At 43.7% G+C, this 15,690-nt stretch overlaps 1 protein-coding gene across 3 annotated transcripts in view; it reads left to right on the forward strand.

Moving 5' to 3' along the window:
• The window catches only part of Dlgap2 (DLG associated protein 2), a 757,651-nt gene that overhangs the window by 74,057 nt on the left and 667,904 nt on the right, over positions 1–15,690 (forward strand). The window contains exon 2 of one of the 3 annotated variants that reach the window (NM_172910.3): positions 9,751–9,849. The exons of the other annotated variants lie outside the window; for them this stretch is intronic. Within the exon in view, the coding sequence (NP_766498.2) occupies positions 9,835–9,849 (15 nt within the window). The 5' untranslated portion in view covers positions 9,751–9,834. The remainder of the gene's footprint in view (positions 1–9,750; positions 9,850–15,690) is intronic. 3 annotated transcript variants of the gene reach the window in all.

The following is a 15,690-nucleotide window of genomic DNA, read 5'->3' on the forward strand; positions in this document are numbered from 1 at the left end:
CACACTTCCTCCAGCAAGGCCACACCTACTCCAGCAAGGCCACACCTCCTAATAGTGACACTCCTAGGACCAAACATATTAAAACCACGACATTCCACTCCGTGGTCCCCATAGGCTTGTTTGAATACATGAGTCTATGGGGGCTGTGCCTAGTCATAGCATAATGCAAATGCATTTAGTTCAACTTCAAAAATCCCCATCGTCTATCACAGCCTCATCAATGTTTAAAAATTACAAAGTTCAAAGTCTCTCCTGAGATTCATGCCATCTCTTAACTGTAATCCCCTTTAAAAATCAATATCAAAAAAAGCAGATCACATCCTTCCAACATATCATGGCACAAGATATACATTACCATTCCAAAAACATCATAGCAAGGAAATGCTGGACCAAAGCAAGACTGAAAACCAGCAGGGCAAACTCCAAACTCCATGTCTACATGTCCAATATCAAAGTTCTCTTCAGATCTCCAACTCCTTTCATCCTTGTTGACTGCTCTTGGCATTCGGCAGCAACAAAGTTTGTTCTCTTGGGCTGGTACCAACTCCCTTTTAAAAGGAGCTTTCCTCAGCAGGTATCCCATGGCTATGATATCTCTAACATCTTGGGGTCTCCAAGGCAACTTCAACTTTATACCTTCTTATTCCAGTGTCTGGGATCCACAAATGATCTTCTGAGTTCCTCCAAAGGGCTTGGGTCACATCTCCAGCTCTGCCCTCTGTAGTAATCTAAGCTCAGGCTGATCCACTCCACTGCTGCTGCTGTTCGTGGTGATCTTCTCATGGTACTGGCATCTCCAATTCGCTGGAGTCTTCCAGTGTAACTAGGCTTCTTCATTAACTTCTCACGCTCTCTCAAGCCTCAACTTCTTTCCATGACCCCTGCAGTTCTGGGCCATGACAACTGCAATGGAAGCTGAACCTTCACCAGTGTTCTTCCCTGGCCTCTCACCGTGCCAAGCCTCACTGCTTTCCATGACCCCTTCATATTTTCAAATCAAGTACCACCCCCAGGTGATTTTTACACATTACCACGTTCAGCTGTAGCACGAGCTACAACCTTGGTTATCTTTGGAACACACTTTTTTGTTTGTTTGTTTTTTTTGTGCTCTCAGAAAACACTTCCCAGAAAAATTTACCTCAGTGATGCTAGTCTCTTCTAATTTCTTAGTTCCAGCTCAGCAGCATCAATTGTCCCAATAATCTCTAATATTTTTGACCCCAAAGCCAGAGTCATGTGGATGAAGCTGCTGAGTTGTGCTGCTTGCTGGAGCTGGAACATGGCCCCCTTATTCTATTACATTACCAAAAGCTTTCTGTTTCCCAGTTCCTTCACTGCCTAGCTTGGCTGTCCTGGAACTTGCTCTGTAGACTGACCTTGATCTCTGAGATTTGCATAGCTCTGTCTCCTGAACGCTGGGATTTAAGATGTGCACCACCATGCTTAGATTTAAGCTTATCTTTAACTGGAACTTGCTCTGTACCAGGCTGGTCTTGAACTCAGAAATCTGCTTGCCTCTATCTCCTAGGATTAAAAGCATATACCACCATGCCTGGACCTAAGTTTTTCATGGCCAGGGTTTCTCAAGATCTGGATTGTATTTCATTCCAGATTAAAAGTCCAAATGAAAACAATAACCAAGTACTAATAATGCCTAACATGATATAACTATTCCTTGTTCAATTGCGAACACATCCGCAATTAGCGTAGCTGCATGGGATATTGCCCCAAAGTCACCATTCCCTTCATTTGTTTATCTCCTAGAACAGGATCCAGCTCCATTGCACTTCTTGGTGTCCTTTTATTACTTGAACCATACATTTTGTATTTTTACTTTTTAAGCTTGCTATGCTTGATCCAAAGACTTCATAAGAGTAAACCAGAAGACAAAGTCTATGTTGGGCTTTTCTGAGACTTCCTTTGTCAGCGCAATTAATGGAAATCTCCTTATCTTAGCTTTCAGACAGGGCAAAGAGCAACAATATTCTTCACATAAACATAAGAACAATCTTCAGAGTTCAAATCACCCTCAGCACCATTGTCTTCCATATTCTTACCAGAATGCCCATTAAGCCCCACTTAAAGCATTCCATGGCTTCCCAAATCCAAATTCCCCAAATCCATATTCTTCCAAACTAAAACCTGGTCAGACCTATCACAGCAATACCCTAGTCCCTGCTTCCGACTTCTGTCTTAGGGTTTCATTGCTGTGAAAAGACACCATGACCAAGGCAACTCTTTTAAGGGACAACATTTAATTGGGGCTGACTTATAGGTTCAGAGGTTCGCTCCATTATCATCAAGGTGGGAAGCATGGCAGCTTCTAGGCAGGCATGGTGCTGCAGGAGCCAAGAGTTCTACATCTTGATCCAAAGGCAGCCAGAAGAAGAGTGGCATCATGAAACATCTGTGAAGAAGCTCTCTCAAAACCCACCCCCTCCAGTGACACACTTCCTCCAGCAAGGCCACACCTCCTAATAGTGCCATTCCTTAGACCAAGCATATTGAAACCACCACCTATATCTTTAGTAAAATTGCTATTTAACTATAGTGATTAGGTTCAATGGTGCTTTTGAATACATGTTCATATTTGTTTGCAAACTCACTGGAGACTTTCTTTTCTTACTCTCAAAACGTGGAAGCATCACAAGATATGAGTTCTAAGGTGATGCCTGGAAAACCACACCAATTCAAATCACTAAAGAAATAACTTCCTGTCTCCCACTGCTGTAGAGAATCCCCAGACTGGATTAGACAGACAGGACAAAACCTATAGGAATTTTACGAGGCCTTAAGATAAAATGTAGGGATTTTTTTTTCCAAGAAATTTGAAGGTCCATGTGAGCTGGTTGGTCTTCTTGATGAGTTTGAATGAGCATCACCTAAGGTAGATAATGTTAATGAGCCACAGACAGAGGTACGGCTTCTCATTGGCTCGCTTATAAAACCACCGTTTCATGTCCCATACATTCTACATGCGACTCCATGAAATGATCATTTTATATTATTTAAACTTTCCTCGAGTAGTAAATATCACTGTCTTTTAGTGATTTCAAAACTGGGTTAATGTAGCAGAAAAGGATCTCCTCGCTTGAGATTATAGATAATATTTTAAAAATAAGAGCCATTCAGTCTACCTAGATGTAAAATATGAGCAAGCAGGCTTTGCTTTGTAAATGAAGTATGACTTCAGAGGTAAGATCTTGGTTGTAATAACGCACGAAGTGAGCATAGCGGCGAAACAAAAATCACAGTTATATCAACAGATAATGGAAGTCCTTGATACAGTGTAACAGCCACTTCTGAAACATATTTCAAAGGAATGTAATTATATAAATGGATGTAGCATCTGACAGATTATAGAAAGTGTCTCTGACACAGACTGGAGTCTAGTAGGTAGTTTAGCAGTGCTGTGCAGTGCCTGAGAAATCCAGGACTGCTCCTACATCTCCTACGATCCCACCTTGGGTGTCATTTTGAGAAAATATGTGAGACTGGGCATTAGTAATCAAGTAGAAGATGGAAGTCTATATAAAATCTATTTGATAAATAGGAACATTGATAAATATTGTATCACCAGATAAATATCACTGATGCTATTGCACATGATAAGGTAATGAAAAAGGGGGTCCCATGTCAGAAACTATTGCCTCACAAAATGCCTTGACATGAGGAGGAGAACCTTGATCACTTGGAAGGGGCATAAACTATGGCCAGTCCTTTGTAAAGAGAGGTGTTTAAGTGGCAATATCACTGTGAATGTATGTTACTTCTGAGCGTGTTTGTCTGCATGTGTAAATGCATGTGCCTTAGTTAGGGTTTTAGTGCTGTGAACAGACACCATGACCAATGCAAGTCTTATAAAGGACAGCGTTTAATTGGGGCTGGCTAACAGGTTCAGAGGTTCAGTCCATTATCATCAAGATGGGAGTATGGCAGCGTCCAGGCAGGCATGGTGCAGGAGGAGTTGAGAGTTCTACAGCTTCATCTGAAGGCTGCTAGCAGAATACTGGCTTCCAGGCAGCTAGAATGAGGGTCTTAAAGCCCATGCCCAAAGTGACACACCTACTCCAACAAGGCCTCCTTCTAATAGTGCCACTTCCTGGGCAGAGCATATACAATCCATAACAGCATGTGTGCATAAGTATTGATTGATTGATTCACAGCAGATTACTTTCCTGTATGGAGAAACGGTAAAAGTGGTTAAGTGGGGACCCGAATAAGGGACAATAAAGCTAACTCACAAGAATAACCTTGCAAGGTTTTTAAAAATTAATTAACTTACTTATTCACGTTACATCCTGATCACAGCTCTGCCCTCTCCTCCTGGTCTTTCCTCATACAGGCCTCCTCCCCTTCTCTTCTGACAAGATAGAGCTCCCCCCATCCCCCACCTCAGGTATCATGCCAACCTGGTACATCAAGTCACTGTAGTCCTAGGCCTGCATTCTCTCTCACTAAGGCCAGACAATGTGGTCCACTTAGGGGAATGGGATCCATAGACAGGCAACATATTCAGAGACAGCCCACACTCCAGTTGGAGTCCCACATGAAGACCAAGCTGCACATATGTGTGTGGGGCCTAGGCCCAGTCCATGCTTGCTCTTTGGTTAGTTGTTCAGTCTCTGGGAGCCCCCAGGGGTCCATGTTAGTTGACATGGTGGACTTCCTGTGGAGTCCCTATCCTCTTTGGGCTCATAAGTCCTTCCCCCAACTCTTCCATAAGACTCCTCGAGCTCCATCTAATATTTGGCTGTGGATCTCTGCATCTGTTTCCATTGGCTCCTGGGTAGAGCCTCTCAGAGGACAGTTATGCTATGTTCCTGTCTGCAAGCATAGCAGAGTATCATTCATAGTGTCAGCGACTGCTTCTTGCCCAAGGGATGGGTTTCAAGTTGAGGCCGTCATTGGTCGGCCATTTCCTCCATCTACTCCATCTTTGTCCCTGCACATCTTATAGGCAGGACACATTTTGAGTAGAAGGTTTTGTGGGTAGGTTAGTGTCCTTATCCCTCAACTGGGAGTATTGCCTGGCTAGAGGAAGTAGTCACTCACTCAGGCACTCACTGCTAGAAGCCTCAGCTAGAGTCACCCCATAGACTCCCTGGAGCCTCCTCCATCCCAGGTCTCTGGCACATCCTAGAGATGCCTGCCCCATTTACCTTCACTCTCCTGGCCCACTCTCCCTTGCTCTCCCCATACCTGATCCTCCCCCCCTACAGTTCCCTCCTTCTTCCCACCTCAGATATATATTTTATTTCTCCTTCTGAGTGAGATTCAAGCATCCTGCCTTGGGCCTCCTTGTTATTTGGCTTCTTTGGGTCTGTGGGTTGTGGCATGGTTATCCTGTACTTTATGACTAATATCCACTTATAAGTGAGTATATATAGTACAAATCCTTTTGTGTCTAGGTTACCTCACTCAAAGTGATATTTTCTAGTTCCATCCATTTGCCTGGATGTCCTTGTTTTTAATAGGGGAGTTAGTATCCCATGGTATAAATAAACCACATTTTAAAAATTAATTCTTTGGTTGAGGGACATCTGTGTTATTTCCAGTTCCTTGATACTACTAATAAAACTGCTATTTACATAGTGGAACAAATGTCTTTGTATGGTGGAGCATCTTTTGGGTACATGCCCAGGAGTGGTATAGCTAGGTCTTGAGGTAGAACTGTTCCCAATGTTCTGAGAAATTGTCAAATTGATTTCCAGAGTGTCCTTTCCAGGAGCCAATGGAAACAGACGCAGAGATCCACAGCCAAATATTAGATGGAGCTCGAGGAGTCTTATGGAAGAGTTGGGGGAAGGACACGTTTGTACTTTCAGCATCAGTGGAGGAGTGTTTCCCTTGCCACAAAGTGCTTTCATAAAGAAATTGGAGAGTCCTCATACTAGCAATTTAAAAGTACACCTGAAACCTGTAGAAAACAAACAAACAAACAAACAAACAAACACACCTAAGAAGATTAGATGGGAAGACATAATCTAACTCAGGGCTGAAATCAATCAATTTGAAACAGAATCAGAAAAACCAAGAGCTGGTTTTTGTTTTGTTTTGTTTTTTTGTTTGTTTGTTTTGTTTTAGAGAATCAACATGATAGACTAACCCTTAGCCAAACTAACTAAAAGACAGAGAAACAGTATCCAAATTAACAAAATCAGAAATGAAAAGGGAGACATAACAATGGATGCTGAGGAAATTCAAAGAATCATTAAGTGTTACTTCAAAAGCCTGTACTACACAAAATTGGAAAATCTAATCAAAAAGAATGATTTTCTAGACAGATACCACCTACCAAAGTTTAATAAAGATCAGGTAAATATCTAAATACCTATAAACCCTAAGGAAATAAAAGCAGTCATTAAAAATCTCCCAACCAAAAATAACCCCAGGGCCAGTCGGTTAGAGCACAGAATTCTACCAGACTTTCTTTCAAAGAAGAACTAATACCAATACTCCTCAAACTATTCCACAAAATACAAATGGAAGGAATATTGCCAGACTTATTCATATGAGGCTACATTCATTTTGATATCTAAACCACACACTCAACAAAGAAAGAGAATTTTAGACCAATTTCCCTTAAAACATTGATGCAAAAATAATAAAATACTCACAACTGAATCCAAGAACACATCAAAGATATCATCCATCACGATCAAGTAAGCTTCATCCCAGGGATGCAGGGATGGTTCAATACATAAAAATTCATCAATGTAATCCACCACATAAACCAACGGGAAGAAAAACAAAACCACACTATAATCTCATTAGATGCTTTTTGAAAAAGTCTTTGACAAAATCCAACACTCTTCATATTTAATGTCTTGGTGACATCAGGGATACAAGACGCATTACCCTATAAAGGCACCATATAGCAAGCCAATAGCCAACATCAAATTAAATGTAGAATAAATTAAAGCAATCCCACTCAAATCAGGGACAAGACAAGTTTGTCCACTCTGTCCCTATCTTCAATACAGTACTTGAAATCCTAGCAAGATTGTTTAATAACAAAGAGTTTTTAAAGAAAATCTAAGTTGTTGGTTCGGCACTAGGAGAAACATGAATGCTACAGGCAGCAAATAAATCTGTGGATGAATGTTTTTATATGGATGGCACTTTCAAATTAGGAAATATTCAGTAAATTTTTTGAGGTAATTGTCTATTGGAGAGAAATAGAATTAATTTCTAATTCACAACTTAAAAATGCATGTATAATATATACAATCATTAAAGAAAAATATTCATATGAATTGTGGCCAGTTTATTATTAGCTTTCAATACATTGAATTTACATACATATGTATTTTGAGCACGACTATTCTAAAAATGTATCTTAGTAGAAATGCTACTTAAATGCATAGATAAATTAAGTCAGTAACGACTTAAAAAAAAGAAAAATTTTCTTTTTAAAAATTCTTCTCTCATACATTGCATCCTGACTATAGTTACTTCACTCCTCCGACTTCCCCTTGACCCCAGATCCAGTCTTCCTCTGTGTCCTTTCAGAAAAGAGCAGATCCCCCAGGGATATCAACCAAACACAGCAACAAGAGATAGTAAGACTAGGTGCAAGCCCTGATATCTAGGCTGGAGGAGGCAACCCAAGAAGGAAAAGGACCCATTGGGCAATAAGGTCAGAGACAGCTTTCCTCCCCTACTGTTAGGAGTCCCGCACGAGCACCAAGCTACACAGCCACAGCAGATATGCAGAGGACCTAGCACTGATCCCTATATAGGCTCTCTATAGACTATCACTTTGGTTTCTGTGAGCCCCTATGAGCCCTGCTTAGTTGATTCTGGGGGCCATATTCTCATGGTGTCCTCCACTTTCTGGTTCCCATGACCCTTCTTTGTCCTCTTCCGTGGAATTCCCCAAGCTCAGCCTAATGTTTCGCCACGGGTCTCTGCATCTGCTTCTATGAGTTGCTGGATTAAGCCTCTCTGATGATGATTGGCCTAGGTTCATGTATCCAAGTATATTAGACATTCATTAGGAATCCTTTGTCTATTTTTCCCCCCAGACATGTTTGGTTCTACCCTAGGTCACTTGGCAATTCAGCTTCCTGTTTCTGGCCATCTAGGCAGTGTTGTACATGGGCTCCCTCATGGTGTGGTCCTCAAGTTGGACCAGTCATTTATTGACCACTCCCAGAAGTTCCGTGTCACCTTTACTCCTGCACATCTTGTAGGGCAAATTGTAGGTGGAAGATTTTGTGGTGGGTTGATGTCCAGTTCTGCCACCGGAAGCCTTGCCTGATTATAGAAGGTGGCAGGTTCAGGGTCCATATCCCCTGTTACTAGAAGTCTTTGCTCGGGTCACCTTCATAAATTCCAGGGAGTTATCATTGTACTAGATTTGCACATCACTCCATAAGTGCACATGTGTATGAGTATGTGCATGTCATATCAGTGTAAGTATGCATGGAGCATGTGTGAAGTTCACACACAACCTCAGGATTTGGTCTTCACCTGCTACATTGAGACAGGGTCTCTTGTTGGTCACTGCAGATGCAGACTAGCTGGCCCATGAGCCTCCAGAGATTTGCCCGTCTCTGTTTCCCATCTCGCGGTAGGAGTGCTAGCATTATAGGCACATGATACCACGTTTAGCTTTGGGTGGCTTCTGGGGGATCTTAGCTCAGGTCCTCACTCAGGTGCCGTAAGGGTGTTACTCACTGAACCACCTCCCCAGCCCAAGTGTGACTCACAATTACTTAGTACAAGGTAAAACAGACCTCTGACTAGTTCTGTTTTCACAAGTGTGGAGAAATGCGGATGGACAAGTCTACATCCACTGGAAAGGCTGTGCTGGCTGATGTCTAGACTTGAATTTGCATGGATGGACAGCCAAGAAAGCTTTGTGTTAACTGGTCACGAGAAACACTCGAAGTTGACTCGAGTTTATGTAACGAGCATGCCCCAGATGTACTTGTTAAAAATTCATATCCTTAGCTTATTAGCATTGTACATTTAAGAGTCTTTCCTTAGCATTTAATAGCTCATCAGCAAACCTATTTGTCCAAGATTTAGGGGACAAAATAGTTTTCAGAAGACATTGCACACTGTGCAGTATTCATAAATGCTATTCGGGGCATTATTGTGTTACAATTGTGACTTTTAAGGGTCACATAGAGTACATGTTTTGTGATTGTGCCTTCTCAGTGAGACAGAGAGCATTGTGTTTTCTAGTATGATATTATGGAGCCAAAGTTCCCCTGCCACCCAGTTGGTATTTGCTGCAATGGTGATTTTAAGTTTTAATATGTAAGGAATGAAAAAAAAATAAGGAGTTTTAAAATCTGTCAAATACATGGATTAAAATCAAGGGCAACCTTCAGTGTTGTCCGGGGTTATAACCCCATTTAAATGTTTAATATTTGATGTCACTTCTGTCTTGAAGTGGGCCTGGACTGTGGGCTGATTCACAAACCTGGTTTAATCACCAAGTTGCAGGAGGAGTTACAGATCTTGATTTGCAGTGTAGTTTTTCTTTTTCTCTCCGGTTTAATATTTTGAAGTTGTTAAATCCATTTATCATCTCGAACCTTGCCTTAAAATTGAGATATTTTTCACAATGGTGCATGCTGTGTGCCCTTAGTGTGGCAAGTCCCTATTGCTGTTCTCAGTCTCCCGATTGCTGGGTTGTTTATCTTTAATGTGTACTCCATGTTTTCTCCCCCTGGGGAAGGTTGCTTACCCTTTTTTATCATTTTCCCCATTTCTATCCATTCCTCATCTTAGGCTTTCCTATCATCTGAGGCCCGGCCATAGTACCACGTGATTTCACAGCCGCTTGCGAACCCCAGCCTGCACCTGCCAGCCATAATGGGGACGGCTCAGGTACTGTGTGATCTCTCTATTTCTCCCTTCCTTCCTGTGTTTGTCCATTTGCCAGCCTTTCCTCACTGCTGTGACAGGGCCTTTGTCTCAGGATTGATGTAAAAAGTGATAGCTTAAAATTCAGCCGGTCAAGGGACCTAGGCAACTGGAGAGGAGCTGATGAGCCAAGGTGGTCAGTAATGGCACATAGCACACCCCAACCTCCCCAGGAGCAGGAGTGTCAGGGCAGTGTCTTGCCTGTCACACAGATGTGCATCAATAAAGGTCCCTGGTCCCCAGCACATAGGTAGCAGAGGGTTGCCTTGTCTGGCTTCAGTGAGAGAGGATGCGCCTAATCCTGTAGAGATTTGTGAGGGATATAGGAGGACACCCTCTCAGACTGGAAGGCAAGGGGAGATGGGGAAGAACTCTGCAGGGGAGGGGGGACTGGGAAGGGGGCAACATTTGGGATGTAGATAAAAAAATAATCAATTAATTAAAAAAAGAAAGACAGACTTGTAATACTTAGGAAAATTCATCAACTGGTTTAGCCAGAAAAGGAACCCATTGGAATTCATTAGAGAGAAACTGGGATTCTGAGCATCTCACATCAGATAAAGGAGCTCAGCACAGAGCTTAGTCCTGGACTGGATTACACATGGGGAAGTCGTGTGTGTGTGTGTGTGTGTGTGTGTGTGTGTGTGTGTTGGGGCGGGGGGGGGGGGGGAGACTGGATTACACATGGGGAAGCTGTGGGGGGCGTGGGGGCAGGATGTACAGTCGATGCCTGCCTCCAGCTGCCAGAAAGGCTGGAAAACTTTTCTGTTGTTTACATTTATTTTTTTTACTGTACCCCATGAAAGTGTTAAAGGCTGTATGGGGGAGCCCTTGGTGGGATAGAGAGGAATATAAGAAGAATAAACAAAAAACGAAAGAAGCTTGGGGGGTGGTGGTTGGGAGATCACTAAAGGGGTTGTAGCTCCTCACCCCCTTCTTTCTTCCTCAGACTTTCAAGTGACATCCTTTGATGTCTACTCTAGACCCTAGTAAAGGATTAGGGGGCCAGGCTCACCTCCCTTTTCCCGGTCTGCTGCTCTGGCTCGGGAACCCTAGGACTTAGAGCAGAGGAAAGTATAGCCAGTGTGGCCCTACTGGGGAACAGGGCACACGTTACCTTGCTTATTGGTCATGACTGAATAGAGGTGCGGCAGGGCATGCAGCTGCTGTGGGGAGCTGTGGTGGCCGAGGTCTCTGTTGCTGTTGTGTTGCTGGTCTGTTGTTTTGTTTTGTTTTTCTTTCAAAGGCAGGTGGTTAGCTTTGATGGTAAAATCATTTTGTTGTTGTTCATGTTTATTTATTTTTGTGACCCTGGTATCCTGTGCGACCTGAAACTAGACCTCAGCCCCGTGCCAGCTGGACTCATAGGAGTACAGGATCTCCCAGTGTTCTTCCTACTTAGATATCCAGGCATCCAGGGTGGAGCTTGGGCGTGGGGAGTTGAAGATTCTGTCTACCTCTTGGTTCCTAGGGCCCTTCTTACTGCTGAAGGAGAAGCAAGTCCATTCTGTAGGCTTCTAGGAACACTTCTTACCATTCCATAGGACAGAACTCCTACCATACACCTCTCCCCGACCCCTCCCAGGGTCACTGGATGGCTTGGCTTGGCAGGACCCTCCACTGCTGCAGCATTTTGGGATGGCTCTCTGTGAGATTCTCAGCCTATTGTTGGCCTGCTCCCAGATCTCCTTTAGGATGGAGATAATCCTGCTAAAGCCAGCAGGAGATGACAGAAGTGTCTTCGAGGAGCAGAACACACACGTGGGTCAGGCTTTGGTGTTACAGGGCTTTTCTGACAGCAAGGTATCTTCTGGCCTCCCTGTCCTCTCAAGATTCTGGTCTCTAGCTGGGAAGACCAGTGTGGGCAGACATCAGCAGGCCTCTGAGAAGCATCGCTGTCAGTGGGAAGTTGCCTATAGTGTTCCCCAGGACTGCTCTTTCTGCCCGTGACACCTCGGATGACCCTGCCTCTTAGTTTTGTGTGCTGGCAACTGGGTTTTCTCTCTCCATCCTTCATTATTCTGAAGATTACTGACTCTTTGTTTTCCCAGTGAACCAGCTTTGGCGCCACTGATGTTTTTGTTGATTTTGTAGTCTCTGCCCAACTGATGTTGGCTCTGCTCTTTATCTGTCCCTTTCTTCTGCTGCCCTTTGTTCTAATTCATTCTGGGGGGGTGGGGGCAGGAGAAAGAAAATTTAAAGGTTAAAAATCCAGCAGTTGATTTGAGACTCGATTGCTTTTCCAAAGACGCCCCAAGTTCTGTAGACTCATCTGTGATTTTTCTACTTTGTTGGGTGCTAGATATTTTTGTATTTCCATAAATACCTCCGAGAGGTGGCGAGGCTGCCTAGAAACAGTGTCATCTCTCTGTGTTTTGTGGGCTAGGATCTGCTGGAGGCCCTCTCATTCCCCATGATGCCGCCGGGCCTCACCCCCTCAGCCTCCACCTAGGCTCTGGGATGTGGGGTTCGCTTTGTTTCTGTGACTCCATTTGCTTTCTGGTCTCGGCGTGACCCTACAGATTTTGCTCACTGGATGGTATATGGTATAGTCTTAGTTTTCCAGCCAAGTTTAGGACCTGCCCTTATTTTAAAGCCTTGCTTACTTGCGTGGAGTTAAGGAAGGAGAGAAAGCATGAATGTGTGTTCCATTGCCCTGTGTCTAATCAACCTTTCTCGTTAGATTTTTTTCCCCTTAGAAAAACACAGTCTTCTTGTTCTTTCTCATTAGCGGGGATATGTTTCAGTACTGGTGACAGGATTGCTCCAGATCTCCCATCGGGAGGCGGTTAATTGTTTCTTGTTGCAGTGATTCTTAAACGGAAGTAGCTTTCCTCCAGGTGGCATTGGGACGTACGTGTCTGGAGATATTTGTGCTTGGCACTCTGGAGAGAGTACACTGATACTAATGTCCTATAGGCAGAGGTCAGGGATGCCAAGGGACAGCCTGTGGTACACAGGATGGCACCAAAGCAGAGAGTTACCAGGACCAAAAATGCCAAGGGCATGTATAGTCTTTATAGTCTAGGACCCGACCTCTGATTCTCAGGTGCTCCTGGGTCTAATGAGAGTGATGACATCCTGCAGAGGACTGTTCATCTTCAGTACCTGAGTATTCTTTCCCCTGGAAATGACAGTGTAGCAGGTTTGCACAAAAGATAGTCACAATCACACCGTTCCAACTGTTTACTGCGGCAAGTTAGGAAGTGCATGCCCATGTAAAGATAAAACACGTCATTTGCAGACGTGTGCCATTCAGATTGGTTATAATTAAAGGGTACATCTGGGCAGTGAGGGTCTTTGAATCATTCACAGGGGCTGATTAGTACGTTTGTGAGCTCATACCGCAGACCCCCCAGTAGTGACATCACCGGCACATCCTCACAGGGTTAGGATAGTGAGTAAGCTCTGCTGTGCTCACTGCAGTGGGGTTTGTCTCACTTTAGAGTGAGATATTACAGAGAGAACACTCAGCATGGACTACAGATGCAGTCCCAAGTAACCCCTTGTAGGGAAACGGTTTGTTCAGTAAACGAAGTTGTTCAGTCTTCAAGGGATGTGTGAATAGAGTTGTGTGGACCAGTGTGCCTAGGGAAAGCAACTGAAAAGGATCCGTTTATTATCCCCAATGTGTGAATGTACTAGACTCAAGTTCCAAGAATGCCATGTCCATTGTGTGTAACTTTTTTTAAAAGTTAGCTTTTAGAGCACATACTCTGATTCTTAAATTTTTTTTTAACTTTGGCAAACTTGGTCGTTTTCTTATTTGATGCCGTATCTGATTTGGCAGCACTGGTTAAGCAGGAGAAACTGGCTGTGCTTTCCCCGGGCATCTCCTGACGGAAACCCAGCAAGCTCATCTGTAGCTAGTACACCTGCAGAGGGCTCCTGGCAGCTCAGTGTGATGTGGGGGATGTAGACATGACCTGTACTGGGTCAGCATGTGGAAATCCAGGTTCTAAAGTAGGTCCTTTGGCACCTCCCTTTTGATGGCGGCAAAGTCTGCACCGTCATGTTCTCATGTCCTCATGGGACAAGCTCTGACCATAGCTCCACGTCTTTTCTGCCCTCAAATTTACATTGTTGTATTACAAAGACCTCTGAGCCATGGGACAATAATACCATTGCTGTCACAATCCAACGAGTCCAGTTCTTCTCACTGTAGCAAGTTAGGAAAGTACATGCCCGTCTAGAAACAAACGAGAAAGTCAGTTGCAAGAGCGTCTTCCATCATGCTGTCTCAGAGCGTGCCTTGTAGAGTTATAAAATTCACTATGAGCCTGTATGGTACTTGTGTTTTAAAAGAATCTAAGTGAGGTCTGGAGAGATGGCTCAATGGTTAAGAGGACTTGGCTCTTCCAGAGGGCCTGAGTTCAGTTCCAGGTACCCACCCATGTCAGGTTGCTTATAATTGCTTGTTTCTCCATCTCTAGGGAATCTTATACTGTCTTCTGGCCTCAGAGGTACCCACGTGCATGTGGCACGCACTGACAAAGACACACAGGCCTACATCAATAAAAATGAAATAAACACTTTATGCAGAAACAAAGTCTAAACAAAAAAAATTTAATATGTCTCACCATTGAAAAGTAACACGATGAGAAAAGCTCAGAGGTGGAATTTAGAAGATACTGATTACTTTCTGAAGTGGAAACTTCTAGTTTCTTTGGAAAGGTAGTTATGTCAAATGCTGTTTTGCTGGGGTACACAGGTTAAAGGATGTCTTGCTAAAGCAAACATGGGAAAGGCTGTTTTCCTGCAGCAGACACAGGTGAAAGGACCTCTGATGAAGGAGTGTAAATATGACCCCACAGGCACTGGGAGAGTACTGAGCATTGATTTGGTTTGCTCTGCCTTGATATTTTTCACTAAGGACACACATGCATTGGTTCGCTTTACATTGCGTTGTTGCGCTCAACGTTTGGTGATACTGCCATTGAGAGAAACTCGCCCAAGAACTGCTCATGAAGTTCTTGCCAGAGCTTGGCGCTTCAGTGGCCTTACCTCAGGCTGGTTGGTGAACCTGGCAGTTTCTTCAGGATTAAACTACCTTTGCCTGGTGTCTGCTTGCTGACAGGACTGGACTGTAGCTGCTGGTTCGTGCCTGGTGTCTGCCTGCCTAGAGGACTGGTCTGTAGCTGCTGAGTTGTATTTAGTGTTTGCTACGGGACTAAACTGCTGCCCAAGAAGATCAAGCTCGCCCCCAAAGAACTATTGCTGGACAGGTGCACTTCCCCCATATCCTAATAACTTTTCTCTTCCACTGCCTCTGGTGGAGGAGAAGTTGAACCATTATTAAAAGTACGTTGCAAAAAAAGTTATGCTACAACTTTCCACCAGTATATCTCCTGGTTTATATAAGTAAAACTGTTACAATAACACATTTGACAAATTAATCACATATATTATTATGATAACTTGTAAAAGTTTTTTTAGATAGAGTTGAATATAGTGCAAGCACATGTTCAAGCATGGATGTACACGCGTGTGTACCTGAGAGGTTAGAGGTTGAAGCTGGATATTTTCCTAGATTTCTCTCCACCTTATTTTTTGAGACAGTCTCTCATTGATCCTGGAGCTCACCAGTTGTTTACCCTGGCTGGCCAGGAAGCTCTGAGGATATGCCCATCTCTCTCCCTGCTCCCCAGCACCTACCCAGGTTACAGATGTTCACTGTCACACTTGACTTTTGCATGGATGCTAGAGGACCTTCATGCTTGTACAGCACATGTCACTGACAGAGCCACCTCCCCAGCCTTCGTTGTTCATTGGTTTGGTTTTCCAGACAGGCTCTAATGTGACCCA

The sequence above is a fragment of the Mus musculus genome, chromosome 8, assembly GCF_000001635.26.
Source record: "Mus musculus strain C57BL/6J chromosome 8, GRCm38.p6 C57BL/6J".
NCBI classification, from domain to species: Eukaryota; Metazoa; Chordata; class Mammalia; order Rodentia; family Muridae; genus Mus; species Mus musculus.